Source organism: Oreochromis aureus, linkage group 10 (genome assembly GCF_013358895.1).
Source record: "Oreochromis aureus strain Israel breed Guangdong linkage group 10, ZZ_aureus, whole genome shotgun sequence".
Classification (NCBI taxonomy): domain Eukaryota; kingdom Metazoa; phylum Chordata; class Actinopteri; order Cichliformes; family Cichlidae; genus Oreochromis; species Oreochromis aureus.
The window spans coordinates 18058353-18074651 of record NC_052951.1 but is presented as its reverse complement, the minus strand read 5'-3'; the positions used below and the strand labels follow the sequence as shown (position 1 = coordinate 18074651).

At 42.0% G+C, this 16299-nt stretch overlaps 1 protein-coding gene and 1 pseudogene across 1 annotated transcript; both read right to left on the bottom strand.

Moving 5' to 3' along the window:
- Nucleotides 1-5360: 5360 nt before the first annotated feature.
- On the bottom strand, nt 5361-7549 carry LOC120442359 (annotated as a pseudogene).
- A 5093-nt stretch (nt 7550-12642) lies between these two features.
- Nucleotides 12643-13596, bottom strand: LOC116311761 (olfactory receptor 1-like). The gene has a single exon (XM_031728971.2). The coding sequence runs from the start codon at nt 13594-13596 to the stop codon at nt 12643-12645; it is 954 nt and encodes a 317-aa protein (XP_031584831.1).
- Between the last annotated feature and the right edge of the window lie 2703 nt (nt 13597-16299).

Sequence of the window (16299 nt, the reverse complement as noted above, 5' to 3'; positions counted from 1 at the left end):
CTTTGTACCCCACAACAGTGTTTTTTAAATTACTCAGAAAAATGTCATTGAACTGAAAGCGTACACATTTATTTCAAGGAGTTTTAGAAATATTTTATTAATTCCAATTACTGTGTGACTATGTACACAGATACAGCTTACTTTTTCTTAAATCCTGCTTGGCTCCTGAGTCTGCATTTGGGTTCTTATCCTTTAAATCGTGACACAGCAAATTGAAATGATAAAAGATATCACCCTCTGGTTATCCTTTTCTATAAAAAATATTTTTTTAAAAATCTCAACAGAAAAATGATAATAAATTGGCCATGTGAGAGTGTATAGTTGTCTCTCTCTTTGTGTTGACCTAATGACCTATCCAGGGTGAACCACTTTGTTTTGCTCTATGATAGCTAAGATAGGCACGAATTCACCTACAGGCTGTAACTTGCTATTTACTATACAGACATGAAAATACTATCAAAAACCTAAAAAGACTGAAAACAACGGTTAACAGCTATTTTTATGTCCAAAAGTTTTAAAGATAAGTCAGCCCCATATTAACTGTTAAGTAACACATTATAGCTTCTTTGTTAATTCAGTTAAAAGTCAATATGTCAGAAGACCCTTATGAAGAGAACATCGAGGGAACAGTTTACCCTGCCCGGGATAGGGTTACCGGGCCCCGCCCTGGAGCCAGGCAGGGAGGTGCCCAGGGCGGCGTCTGGTGGCGGGCCTTAGTCCATGGGGCCCGGCCGGGCCCAGCCCGAAGAGGAGACATGGGCCCATCCTCCCGCAGGCCCACCACCTGCAGGAGGCGCCATAGGGGTCGGGTGCATTGTGTGCCGGGCGGCGGCCAGGAGCGGAGGCCCTGGCGGAGTGACCCCCGGCTGCCAAGACTGGCAATAGGGACATGGAATGTCACCTCTCTGGTGGGGAAGGAGCCTGAGTTAGTGCGTGAGGTTGAGAGGTACCGGCTAGATATAGTCGGGCTCACCTCACGCATGGCTTGGGCTCTGGAACCAGTCTCCTAGAGAGGGGCTGGACTCTGTCTCAGTCTGGAGTTGCCCCTGGTGAGGCGGCGGGCTGGGGTGGGTATTCTAATATCCCTCGGCTTGCTGCCGATGCGTTGGGGTTTTCGGTGGATGAGAGGGTTTGTTCCCTGCGCCTCAGGGTCGGGGAACGGGTCCTGACTGTCATCTGCGCTTATGCGCCCGAGTGGCAGTTCAGAGTACCCAGCCTTCTTAGAGTCTCTGGGGGCGTGCTGGAAGGTGCCCCACCTGGAGACTCTGTTGTCCTGCTGGGAGACTTCAATGCTCACGTGGGTAACAACAGCGAGACCTGGAGGGGCGTGATTGGGAGGAACGGCCTCCTGATCTGAATCGAGCAGTGTTTTGTTATTGGACTTCTGTGCAAATCACAGTTTGGCCATAACGAACACCTTGTTCAAACATAAGAGTGTCCGTAAGTGCACGTGGCACCAGGGCGCTCTGAGGCCGCAGGTCGATGATCGATTTTGTAATCGTATCACCAGACCTGCGACCATATGTTCTGGACACTTCGGGTAAAGAGAGGGCCTGAGCTGTCAACTGATCACCACCTGGTGGTGAGTTGGATCAGGTGGCGGGGAGGACGCTGGACAGACCCGGTGCGCCTAAGCGCGTGAGTGAGGGTGTGCTGGGAATGTCTAGCAGAGGCCCCAGTCCGCGAGATCTTCAACGCACACCTCCGGCAGAGCTTCAACAGCATTCCGAGGGAGACTGGGGGCATTGAGTCCGAATGGACCATGTTCAGCATCTCCATCACCGAAGCTGCTGCATTGAGCTGCGGCCGCAAGGTGGTTGGTGCCTGCCGTGGTGGTAACCCCCGAACCAAATGGTGGATACCAGAGGTGAAGGGAGCCACCAGGCTGAAGAAGGAGTCCTATCGGGCTTGGTTAGCCTGTGGGACTCCGGAGGCAGCCGACAGGTAACGACAGGCCAAGAGGAATGCAGCTCGGGCAGTGGCTTCAGCAAAAACTCGGGTGTGGGAGGAGTTCGGAGAGGCCATGGAAAAAGACTTTCGGACTGCCTCGAAGAGATTCTGGCAAACCGTCAGGTGTCTTGGGAGGGGAAAGCGGTGCTCTACCTGCACTGTGTATAGTGCTGGCGGAGTGCTGCTGACGTCGACTGAGAAAATTGTCAGGCGGTGGAAGGAATACTTCGAGGACCTCCTTAATCCCACTGACACATCTTCCGAGGAGGAAGCAGAGTCTGGGGATGAGGGAATGACCCGCCAATTTCCAGGGGCGAGGTCACTGAGGCAGTTAAACAACTCTTGGTGGCAGAGCCCTGGTGTTGATGAGGTCCACCCGAGTTCCTGAAGGCTCTGGATGTTGTAGGGCTGTCCTGGTTGACACGCCTCTACAATGTTGCGTGGAGATCAAGGGCAGTACCCTGGACTGGCAGACCGGGGTGGTGGTCCCCATCTTTAAGAAGGGAGACCGGAGGGTGTGTTCCAACTACAGGGGATCACACTCCTCAGCCTCCCTGGGAAAGTCTATGCCAGGGTGCTGGAAAGGAGAGTTCGTCTGCTAGTCAAACCTCGGATACAGGAGGAACAATGCGGTTTTCTTCCTGGTCGCGGAACACTGGACCAGCTCTTTATCTTCTCAAGGATACTTGAGGGTGCATGGGAGTTTGCCCAACCAGTCTACATGTGTTTTGTGGACTTGGAGAAGGCATTCGACCGTGTCCCTCGGGGTGTCCTGTGGGAGGTGTTGCGGGAGTATGGGGTGTCTGGCCCATTGCTACGGGCCATTCGATCCCTATACAACCGTTGCAAGAGTTTGGTTCGCATTGCCGGCAATAAGTCGGACTTGTTCCCGGTGGGTGATGGGCTCCGCGAGGGCTGCCCTTTGTCACCGGTTCTGTTCATAATTTTTATGGACAGGATTTCTAGGCACAGCCAAGTGGCGGAGGGCCTTCACTTTGGTGGCCTCAGAATCTTATCTCTGCTTTTTGCGGATGATGTGGTTCTGTTGGCTTCATCAGGTGAAGGCCTCCAGCTCGCACTGGAACGGTTCGCAGCCGAGTGTGAAGCAGCGGGAATGAGGATCAGCACCTCCAAATCTGAGGCCATGGTTCTCAGCCGGAAAAGGGTGGAGTGCCCACTCCGGGTCGGGGATGAGTTCCTGCCCCAAGTGGAGGAGTTCAAGTATGTGACCTGCAGTGTAAATTATTTATTTCATTTTTTGCAGGTTAAATGTCACATCTGTTCTGCATTTCTTACACAAACAAAAGCACCTCCTCAGTGTTTAGGCATTACAGAGCCAAACATGAAAATGAGGAGACAAACACACCGAGAATGAACACAGGTCGGCCTATATTGACACTGAACAGCTTTATCATCATTTTCTTTTGTTAATATGTGTTTTATTATTTTGAAATCAAGCATCGAAGACTGTTCTGGACCAGGCAGTCCTGAATTTTATTATAAAGGACTGCCAACCCCTTAGTATTGTGGAGAGTGTCGGAGAGAAACATTCCAAGATCAGAGGATCCTTTAACGTACTGGAGGAATAGGAAGATATCTTATCTGAACCTTTTCCACCTGGCTTTACAGTTTTTGTGTACCCCAGCTTCATCTGTGCCTCTGAGTTTTCCAAAGCTGGGGAAATGGTTTAAAAAAAATAATAAAATAAAATAAAATAAAACGCAATAGACTGAATGCAAAAACATTGGATAAACTTATTTTTCTGAATAGAAATTTATAATAAACTCTGAGTCAATTACATTTAAATGGGTAATATTATATTCACAATACTTTCATTTAATTTTCGCTTAATGTAATTCACAATATATTTTAAAGATTTCTACAATATTTGCAATGTAAAACATATAAAATGATTCCATGGAAAGTACAATACCTTACAGTGTATACAAGTATGAATAGGTCATTGAATCAGTGTCTGTTGTGAGTCTCAAGTAAGTTGCCTGCAATGATATTTAAGGTCCAGCAGGTGTCAGTATGGAGCAAAACAGCAACACTGTGTCCACACAGTATCGATACAGTTTGGGGAATGTGCTGAAACGCTTCACGAGGCCTCATCTACCCATCACTACTGGGAAACTATAACATAGTACACAGAGAAACACACGGCCATGAATGAGGGAGAACGCGACACAGAACTGAGGGAGACGCAGACATAAATACACAGAGGGTTAACGAGGGAAGTGGGAGCACAAGGGGAACACAGGTGACACTGATAATCATAACAAGACACGGGAGGAGTAAATGCAACACTGACGGGAGACTGTCAAAATAAAACAGGAAGTACACAGAGGTGCAGACGGGAGGAGAGAGTGAGAGCACGGGGAGAGCACAGACATACCGGGCTGGGGAAACATGGAATAAAACACAAGGAGGGGAGACGAGGACTCACCGATACACAGATGGGCACACAGGGGGTAAAGTCACATGGGGAAATCAAATAAGGAACATCTTAACAGAACCACCTAGAAACCAAGGCATAAATAAAGAACAAAATACAAAACACACGAAAACTAAGAATAGTTTGGTCCAGGATCATGACAGGTTGAGCTTGCTTGACGTTTCTTCCTTTCTTTCAGTTTGGTCAGATCTTCACATTTTATTACAAAATTGGTCAGACTTTTGTTAAAATGGTATTTGCAGTAATATATATACATTTTCATGACAGACAAAGGCAGGAGTACATGCTGAAATATTCTTAGATCAAACAATAAATAAACATCTTAAGCAAGTTACTTTTAGTTTCAGTGTGAACTCCGATAAAACAAAGTATAGAAGAGAAAATATTTTTCTCTACATACCTGTTTTAAAAAGTGTACTGGTGCATTATGTCCTAAAATGGCAACACTTACATTTAAGCCAAGATTATTACAAAAAGTTCATAAATCACAACATAAAACTCAAATATTTTTTCCTGATGTACGTATAATGCATTGAAATTAGAAAGATGCCCAAAATATCAATCCTTTAGTATTCTTTCTAGAAAAACAAAATTCATTTTTCCCTTTTATTATTTCAATGAAAAACATTTTTTTTAAAAAACCCAAAACAAACAAGCTTCATATGCACAGCAGCTAGCTATTGCTTGTGGAAAGGTATAGTGTAGAAAGGTTAGTCCTGCTGCTACTTTTTTCATTGGATGCAAGTTGCAATCATTTCTACATGTTAAGGGAAGGAATTACCCCTGCAGAATACAATTAGGAAACATTCAAATAAAAGATTAATTCACTTATTTTAGGGTTTCCCACTTTAATTTTCAAATGGTTGTCCTTTTTAGTGTCATGGTTATATAATGTTTTGTTTTTTTTTTTTTGCTTACACTGAATTATAAGTGTTTTGCTACATGTGTTTCATTAAACTACAGCACTCTGTGTGACATATTTTTGTATTTTAGCTCTTAACAACCGTTTCAAAGATTTTTTATTTCTGCAGTTTGAAGAACATAGATTATTGGGTTTAACATGGGAGGCATGACACTGGCTAAAGATTTGGATGTATTGTACTCCCAAAACTATAAACAACTAAAATAGGAATGAAATATATTGCCACTAATGAAAGGTGACCTGTACAGGTTTTCAAAGCCTTCACTCTTTCCTTACATGTAGAAATTCTAGACAAAGAATAACCTATACAGCAGTAACTTCCCAAGACAAATATCAGAGGAAGCCATAGAACAAAAGCTCTTGACCAAGCAGAAATTGTTTTGTTAGGGGTAACATCATTGCAGCCAAGCCGATATATAGGGCCATGGTCACAATAATAGCTATTAATAACCACAGATTCACAAAAATGTAGTCTGGTGAGAAGGCCAACTGCAGTTCCTGTTAGAGCAATAGCAAGAAGCCAGAAAAAGGTGATCAAAGACAGAATGATTTTGTGGCTCACTCTCATTTGATAGTGCAACGGGTACATGATAGCCATGATTCTGTCAAAGGACAGAACGACCAGATTAAAAGCCTGCATTGAAATTAAAGTAAAGCAGAAAACATGAATGTCAAGCAGTTGTTGTAAGAAATATAGTGATGGTTAAACAGAGAAATGTCAAGAACCTTTGGCACCAAAGCAGAGTTACTTAACAGGTCTGTAAATGCAAGGTTAAAAACTGCAATATATTTAGGACTTCTTAATGTATGGTCAAAAATTATTATAAGCATCACAGCTGTGTTTCCCACCACTGAAAAAATGTAAATAAAGCACAGAAAGACAAAGTAATACCTAATATTAGGTATGCCAACAAATCCACTTATTATAAAATTTGCAGGTCGCACAAAAGTGGTGTTTTTTCTCAGCAGCTGAGTTTAAAAATCCATTTGAAGACGTTTTTGTCTTCTTCTTTTTTCAATTCAGCCAAGCTTTCTTTAGTGAAGCCTGCCTCAGGATAGAAGCAGAGCAGCTTTGTGTTTTGTTCCTTATAGCAGCTATCTGTTCCCTTGTGGAAGTAACAGGGTGATAAAGCTGAATACAGAAAGGCTAGGCAATAGGGGTAACTTAATAAGGGTCAAGCTTGTCTGACTACTATAGCAGAAAGTTTCTCAATTTCCTTACAGCAAAAAATAGTCTATGGTTGACTGGGTCAACAGCTATAGTGGGTTGTTTTCCAATTACATCAAAACTCATATATAACTGCTAAAAAGCCAACAACAGTTATGATTAAAAACACAATATTAACTTCTAGTGCATTGTTTGGGTCCCACTCACAAATGCACAGTTCAGATGGTCCAAACAGTCCTATATCAAAGAAAAATGAAACAAGAAACTGCATCATGTTAAGTCAAAGTGAGAACTGAACAAGAAATAACCTAATGATTTTTAACTCATTGTTAACTATAAAGCTTGACAACCCATTCACATAAAACATATACAAATACATCTTCATTTGGAGGTACATAGATATGTACTTTATAGTATTCTACCTACAATCCCTGGCTTATTCCAAATGCCTTGTGTGGCCCCTGCTTGGTCTGACTGAGCAGAACAAAAGAACTTCCTGTTTACTGTCCAAAGCAAATAAAGCAAATATAGTTCCCTTTCAGATACGCCCATCGATCTTTCATGGTTTAAGTAATATTCTTTGTTGTTTTCTGTTTTATGATATATTTGCACTTTCTGGTCTTTAGGTTGTTTCCATGACTCCCCTGTGTTCCACGTTCCATGTTTGCCAGCCTTGTGTGTTTAAGTCTCGTCTTCTCATTCAGTGTTCCCTTTCTGTGGCCCAGTCAGTTGTGTTCCCATGTCTATTTCTCCCCCAGTCCCAGTGTCAAGCCTGCATGTCTTAATTTTTGTCTCCATGGTTATCGTACGTCCTGTTTTATTTTGACAGTCTCTCGTCCTGTGTTTAGTATGTTCAGTTTTGCTTCAACCCTGTCTTGTTATGTCTGATTAGTTCCAGCTGTGTTCCCTCCTGTTTCCCATCCTCTCGTTACCCTGTGCATATTTTAGCCCTCTGTCTTGCTCTGCTTGTTGTCCATGTTGCTGTGTTTTTCCCTGTGCTCATCATGTTCCTGGCTGCTCCTAGTTCTCTGTTCTCATTTCTTAGATCCATGTTTCTAGTTTAGGTTTTGTTTTCTTGTTTGTAGCGTTCAAGTTTTTGTACAACAATAAAGCTGCCTCTTTTATTTTATCCCTTCGATTTTTGAGTCTTGAGTTCGGCTCCTACTCCTTCCTGCCACACAACTATCCATGACAGAACGACACAACCACAACATGAACTCAGCGGACTCAAATCACCCCGTGAGGGACAGAGATCTGGTCCACTTCTAGAGTTTAGTGAGGCACATTGCCCACACCTCAGGGCATTCATGAACTTTGCCTCGTTGGCGTTCAGCCCGACTTACAGTCTCCTGGAAGAACCCTCACCTGCGCCAGGTTAAATTACTCTGGACCACCGAAGGTCTCCTTCCTGCATCTACTGGGAGCTCAGCCGAGCTATCTCAGACTTCTGTGTCAGCTGGGAGCTCAGCTGAGCAGACCTAGCCTATTGCGGACTCCACAGTGCCGCCTGAGCCTGCAGGTTTCCATCTGCCTGAGCCTGAGGAACACCCATCATCTGTGCGCAAACTTGAGCTGGAGGGTCCCTGTTTGCCCGAATCTGGGAAGCATCTGGAGCAGGCTGTGTGCCACACGCAGCCACCTGTGCCCCTGCACTGCCCCAGCCAGCTCAGTCTCCACAACAATTGGTACTGTTTCTGCTCCACCAAAGGTCTCTGCACCGTACTGTCCTACTCCACCAGAGCCAGAGGTCTGCACTCTGCCCAAGTCGGTGCTCACTGCACCACCAGGTCCTGAGCCAGAGGTCTGGGCTCCAACCGAGTTGGTAGCCAGTGCACTGCCACGTCCTGCTTCGCCAAAACCCAGTCCTTCTCCATCAAGGGTCTCCGTCCTCATCGACGTCAGCCTCCAGCAAAGCCACCTGAGGGTCTCTCTCACTGGCCATCTGCTAGGCCACAACAGTGCCGGCCATCTTCCAAGCCACCTTATAGTTTCCGTCTCTGTCTTCTCCATTGTCAGCCTCCGGTCCCGTCAGCTGAGGATCTTCGCCATCATTGTCAGCCTCCAGATCTGCTCCGTCTTCATCACTGGCTTCTCAGTCGGCCTCCCGGTGAGCCTCCTGATATGCTCCGTCTTAGTCACTGGCCTCCCGTTCAGCCCCCTGAACTGTTTCAGCTGGCCACACGGCCATGAATTGGTAGTGAATGTGTGGTGTTTTGGGTTCTGCGTACTAGTCATGACCAAAAGATTTTAGTCAGATTTTCTTCTGATTCTGCTTTAGTGCCATATATAGGACTCAATGATTGTGGCCAAGTTGCTCTTTTAGTGGCAAGCAGATTCAGAGTCTTCGTTCATTGCAGTAGATAGTCAGGCCCAATAGTCCTTGTTCATTGCAGGAGATAGTCAGACCCAATTTAGTCAGCAGGTCGCAGCCCAGTAAGTTGAGTGGGCAATCTGGTGCATAGAGAAACTGATGTTCAAATTTTGATCTCCACAAGTCACATCCAATGGTTTTGTGAAATACTGCCTCTGGAAGGTTTTCAAGAATTTGCAGGCCACTGCTCAACTCCAGGGTCTTAAACATCAATGTCTCCAGTGTGGGTAGGAGTATCCCATAAAAAGTGTTGTCTTCCCTGAAGAATGTCCAGGGCCACTGTAAGTGGCCTCATGACAGTGCAGTACTCCCTGATGAACTGATGTTCCCGCTCTGTCATGGCTGTCAACCCAAACTTGGAGAAGATGGTGTTCAGCTCAATAAGAGAAATCTCAGATTCGAGCCAGGGAATCATAAAACGAATTCCATCTTGTAGTGCAAGGAACTAGCAGTTTCTTTCCAATAATGCCATCCACTGTCTCTGCAGCCACTGTTGAACGACTGGCCTTGTTCCATAACCCTGTGCACTTTGTGGTAGCGCTTCTATATACTGCCTTTGTTTCTGATTGTGAAAGTAGCCACTTGTCAACATCATTACAAGAAACAAGATTTAATGTGTGTGATGCACATCTCTGGTGTGGCAGCAGAGTGATCATCACACCTACATTTTCATCGTTGTCATTATCATCACCAACACTGTTTTTAAGGCATCATTCATGTTTGTAAAAGTTACCTCATCCTCATCATTCTCAGAGTCATCCTCCTCAACTGGCTGGTACTTTTTGAAGGCCTTGACAAAATTAGAGCCACTGTCCGTCACAGTTGATGTTATTTTGTGGGATATGCCATAGTGTGAGTGAATGTTGTCCAACTCAAGAGCAATATTATCATGCGTATGGCGACCCTTAAATCTTCTGCATGCCAGTGCTGCTTTCTCTCTCTGCGTGCTGTGTGGATTTATCCAATGTACTGTTACACCAAGATAGCTTTTATTATATGCAGTCCAGATGTCTGCTGTCGAGAGACGTATTCTAACTCATTAAATGTCTTTTGAGCTCGACATTCATTTTAGCATACCGGTGTCGATGTGTTTGGAAAAAGTCTTTCTGCATGGTGGGCCGACCCTCCTCTAGCTGGTATCTTGGCAAGAAGAGACTTGAAGGAATCCGACTCGACTGTTGATAAAGGCAGCATGTTCTCAACGACATACCTGGCTATCAATTTGTTTGATTCAGTCTGTGTCACAGTCACAGATGTTTGTGGAGAAGAGAAATCAAGCTTAGACTGCTTGGATTGCGTCGCTACATCTCCATCGCTCGCTGAGCTCATGTTAGCCTCACCTGGGTTTGAGCTGCGCCTGCTAGCATCAACACCGTCGTTCTTGGCGACCAGTTTTGTTGAAGCATGTGACGTTGAGAGGTGCTTTGTAAGATTTGAATTGCTTGTAACTGATGTTGAAAGACACTTTGTTCCAGGGCATAGGTTACATTTCACATACAGATTCTTGCCTTTTATCTCTTTGAGTGAAAAATAATGTCTGTACCTCCACTTAAAAAATGCTACCTTCGAATTATCCGGGCTCTCCATGACTTTTGCTACTGTGCTATCTGTTTGTATGTGAACATCTGCCCAAGTCTACCTCTGATTGGTTTACTACCTTACACTTACTCAGCCAATCAGAACCACTTGTGCAACTATTTTACGCTCCTACCTCCCAGTAAGTCGAAGACAGCTTCAACCGCGTGTGTATGTTGAAAAATAGTAACGCACCGCATTTTATTGTTAGTAACTGTAACGGCGTTGTAACGATAGGAATAGTAATTAGTTAGATTACTCGTTACTGAAAAAAGTAACGCCGTTAGTAACGCCGTTACTTGTAACGCCGTTATTCCCATCACTGGTAATGACCCTCAGTAACACTGATCACAACAAAGAGGGAAAGACCTCCAACATGCCCAAACATTTGACTCACGCAGCACATAATTAACTTGCATGAATGTAATGTCTTTGATATGCTGCTTAGAGATGGTGGTGACTCTCAAACTGGAGCCAACACGAATCGATAAGGAATCAAATCGATAAGTCATATCAATAATGGAATCGAATTGCTAAACTCTTATTAATTCCCATCCCTAACCAGCACAATCAGCAGTAACAAGCAGTCTAATAAAATACTTTCTTCTGGGAGTAATTAAGTAACATACTGCATAACTTAAGAAAAATGTCCAGTGTAATATGTGTAATACATTACTTCATTAACAACCTCCACACCGATCACTACAAAGCAGGGAAATACCTCCAACACAGACAAACATTTGACCACACAACATCCAGTTATCTATAAGAAATCAAACTGATAATCGACTTTGAAAATGGGATTGAAATCAGTAAATTCGTAGCAATTCCCATCTCTGGACATATTGGAAACTAATTTGATCTATTTTCACATAGAATGTGTAAATGCCACAAGCTTTTTAATGTTAACAGTGTGTCTTTGTTTGCAGTGGACTTTATCTGCTATTACCTTTTCAATTAACCATAAGCAGTGGATGCCAGTCAAGTATAATTTCTTATGTGTTGAACCGTAAAGTTCTGGTGAGCACAGTGTAACAGCAGTCTGGCGAGGAAGGAGCGGCTAGCAGGTCCAGCGGGCATAGGGTGTGAAGGTTAGCGGATAACTCGAAGCCAGTCAGTTAAATCAAACAACAGACCTTTATACGCTGCCAGCAACACAAGACCAATCAAGCCAGGTCTCCACGGCTCTACTCTGTCCAAACATACATGTGCGGGGATCGGTAGTAGTAGCGGCGCCAGCCCGTTATAACGGTAAGGTTTCTCTGAGTATATGGCTGCCACCCTATACTCACACACCCACTACGAGACTCCCACAACTACTACAATAGTAGCGCAACCCCCCTCCACTGGTGCTATAATACAATAAGGGTTGTTAGAACAGCTACCAGTAGTACTACACTAAAGTACTACGAAAGTAGATTTTTGCAATAAAATAGCTGTGTAATATCATACAGTTGTGTTTTCAAATGAGAAAGACTGTAATTAGATTTACAGTTTTTATTTTACTTTTAAAATTATTTACCTTAAACAGGTTTAAAGTGCATTTAATACTAAGGTGTCACAGCTAAAATATATTCTGGACATAAGTTTCCACCATAAAAAGACCACACACAAAACAGAAACTTCCACTAACACACCTAGATATCCTGAAAGTCACAGTAGGGCTTTTATTAACTGCCTTGTGGTTTAAAGTCAAATGAGAATGTAAAGAAATGATTAAAATTAATAATTATGCTTTGTAATGTTCATTAACCAGCATCAAATACACTATTACATTAAAGTATTTCACAAAAACACACACAATAACCGTATACATGATGTTTTAAGAGCAAAAAATTATAGCATAAATTGTGGCATTGTACTAAAAGAAATGACCTCAACCCTGGAAATTAGATTTAAAATATTTTCTACTTGTAAATGTATTACTCCAGCACAATTCTTTGTTCACAATAAAATGTTCACACATTGTTTTTAGGATTTTTATACTTTACATTTTAAATAGTTTCAATTTTCAACAACAATTATATAATGTTATATTGTTATTATGAGACATGAAACATTATTGTTTTGTTTGCCATATTTTGGATTATTTTATATGAATTTTTAGTCTATGTTTTCAGCTTTTTAAACCCCCACAAAGGATGATTGGGTACTGCCAAGGTTCAAATCTGAATGCTTTTTTTTTTGTTTGTTGAAATTTAAAATTGCATTTTAACTTTTAATAACTTCTTCAACGATTCTTTGATTTCCTGTGTCTGAAGACCATAGATTATTGGATTTAAAGTCAAAGGCATGACAGTGGCCAAAGATAGACTTACAGTCCTTGCATTTGGAGGTATTGTACTCCCAAAGGTAAAGATAAATAGTGTAGGGAGGAAATAAATTGCCACTAATGAAAGGTGACCTGTGCAGGTTTTTAAAGCCTTTAGTCTTTCCCTACATGTAACAGTTTTTGACAAAGAATAACCAATACAGCAGTAGCTTCCCACGATAAATGCCAGTGGAACCCAAAGAACAAGAACTGGTGCCAAATAACCAATTACACGATTTGGAGTAAGATCATTGCAGCCAAGCCGATACACAGGTCCATGATCACAGAAATAGCTCTGAATAACCACAGAGTCACAGAAAGAAACTCTTGTGAGAAGACCAACTGCAATGAGTATGATAGTAATAACAAGAAGCCAGAAAAAAGCGATTAAAGATAAAATGAGCTTGTGGCTCATTCTCATTTGGTAGTGCAGAGGGTACATGATAGCCATGACTCTGTCAAAGGACAATACAACCAGATTAAAAGCCTGTGCTGCAAAAAAAGCCAAGCAGAAAAACATGAATGCCAAGCAGTCATTGTAGGAGATATGGTGATGGTTAAACAGAAAAATGTCAACAAGCTTTGGCATCAAAGCAGAGCTACTTAACAGGTCTGTAAATGCAAAGTTGAAAACTCCAATATGTTTTGGACCTTTCAATGTATGATCCAAAATTATGACAATTATCACTAGTGTGTTTCCCACCACTGAAAAAATGTTAATAAAGCACAGAAAGACAAAGTAATACCTAATATTAACTATGCCATTAAATGCACTTATTATGAAATATGCAGGTTTCACAAATGTGATGTTTTTCCCAACAGCTGAATTAAAAAATTCCATTTGTAGAATTTTTTGTTAATCTTGTAAGGTTAAAGTTAATGTCCTTTATTTTCTGTTTGGGCAAACCTTGTTTAGTTAAGACTGGCTCCAAATGGAAGCAGAGCACCTTTGTGTTCTGTCCCTTATAGCCACTTTGCATTCCCTATGACATCAAACCATATGGTTACAGCTTTGTGCAGACAGTTTAACTAATAGGAATATTACATAATGGTTAATATTTTCTGACTGCCATCCTGCTATCCTGAATTTTTTCTGAATGCTGGTCAACCTCAGACTGACAATACAACTAAACATCATGTTGTTTTGGATGAATTAAAAGCTGGGTACTTAGTGAAAAATGTGTACCCTTTTTCTACTCCTGATATTAATCTAAGCTTACCAAATACCGGCTTTGCTGTCCTGCCAAGCTTGTTGTTGGGCACTGTTACTTTGTGTCAATAAGCTCGTAAGTAGCAAATTTAGTTAACAGAAGTCAGTCAATAATGGTAAAAGCTAACATATGTTAAAAGACTCATCAAAGGTAAAATATTTTTCACAAGACAGAAGAGGATGGATGGCTGGAATGGAAAGATAGACAGATGTTGTGCACTGGCTTGGAAGTTTGGAGTGGAGCAGGTGTGATTGGTCTTCACCCATGATGTTGTGATGGGCCAACTCACAGGTTTTTTTTTTCCTCCAGAAGTCTACCACCATCTCTTTTGTCTTGCTGAAATTCAGAAAGAATTTCGGACCATTCTACAAACTTCCTCACCAGATCCCTGTACTCAGACTCCTTCCCACCCTTAATGCACCCAACCACTGCAGTGTCATCAGAAGATTTCTGCAGGTGGCATATTCCACTGTTGTACTGGAAATCTCACTTGGCAGAAATGGCTGGATGGTATAAAGGGTAGTGGAAAAATATTTTTTTTGAAAAACATGTTTCTCGCTATGCCACCAGTACCATCCAGGTGAGAGTGACAGCAGCACAGAAAATGAATAATTGTACGCTTCCATTTACTTATTTATTTATTTTTATTTATTTTTTAGTTAGGGCGCCCTTGCATATGTGCACTTACAGGTATAAACACACTTATATTTAAGCATGTTGTTTGTCATGGACAATATGTTCAGGTTCAGACTGGGTGTAGGACACTCCTCCCAATCACACCCCACTGTTGTTGACCAAGAAAAGTCCCCCAGTATAATAATGGAGCCCCGAAGTGGGGTGACTTTCACCAGCTTACCAAGAACTCCATGAATACTGGGTCCCCGCAATAGCGACCCTGAGCCTGCTCACTATCAGTCACATCCAGCTTTAAGGACACTAGTACATATAACATGATTTGATTCAGGAGGTATAGACAATCTGTGAGTACAGTTAGTGAGTACAGCATGTGTTGTACTCAAGTGTTCTTAGTGCAAGTGTTTTGTATAAGTTACAACCTTCTGTCCATTGACCTTATATGTTTAGGCATTTTTCTGTAAGTAGTCTCCCAGGATTATTGTTTCCTTTGCTTATGTTTCTTTGTCCTTTGTTACAGGAAGACTGACTGTGATTCTATTACCAGCAAATTACTTATTACAGTATGTGAGCTAACACACTTGGTTAGACCTTGCTCTTGTACAGACTGGCGAGATTTTCTTTTCCACCCCTTGAAGAGTACCCAGTGTGCAGAGTCTACACTTTGAGTTTACACTTTGGGTGGTTTGTTACTGGGGATTTATGCTTTAGCAGGAAAACTACATCATAGCTACTACTAACTGCAAATCCCTCAGAAACCCTACAGTGTAACTTGATTACCGGATAGCAATTGGCCTGTTCAGTACTGCTGATTCCTCCTGTGCTATTTAAACTTATTTTCACCAATGTTTTTTAATTTATTAGTGAGAGAATACGAATTTTCTCATCAATATAAAGCATACGAATCATAGTCTCAACTTAAGGACTCAAAAATTTCCTGCTTATAAAACACCAGCACGTGACCATGAGGAGCAGCTCAAAAGCTGGCCTGTTAATGTCTTCACTCAGAGAACCAATGTTAAAATGTAACCACACGGTCTGTCACTTTTAGTAGCCCTGTGTTCCCACTGTAATCAAACCATGTGATCATATTGTTATAAGTAGAATTTACTCAGTCGGGTCACTACACAATGATTCAGTTTATTTGCCACAAAAAATAACATTTCTGGGTTTCTACCAGTTTAGTCAGTCCTTTACATTATATTTACATTTTGGTTGGACGTTCTTTGAAACACTAATCAAAGGCTGCCCATATCCACATAGAAGCTGGAAGAAAGAGAAGTTGGAAGGCTTCCTGACATATTCTCAGAGCAGAAAATGATCTATTTAAACAGTCATTAAAATGTATTTCTGTAGTTATATAGTAGCTTTACTGAATCTCCCTTTGAAAAAAAACAACAACAACCATATGTCATGTTGCAATGCATACATCTCAGAAAGGCAACCCTTACATTTGGCTAAAGATAAATGTGATTAGTTATCACTATCACCTCACAGCATAAAGGTCCCTGCTTTGAATCTAATCTTTCACCTTTCCGTGCTTTCCTGTTTGTGCATGACTTCACAACAGGCTTTATTTTATTTTATTTTATTTATGATAAACTCCTAAACTTTCACGTTCATAAACTGGCCATAGTTGTGAATAAGTATCTGTATATCTCTCTGTGTTGGTCCTAACATTAACAATTACAGTTGCTTAA

What these genes read in the sequence shown, in the direction of transcription:
- LOC116311761 (XM_031728971.2), bottom strand. Translation starts at nt 13,596, where the DNA reads ATGGAATTTTTTAATTCAGCTGTTGGGAAAAACATCACATTTGTGAAA.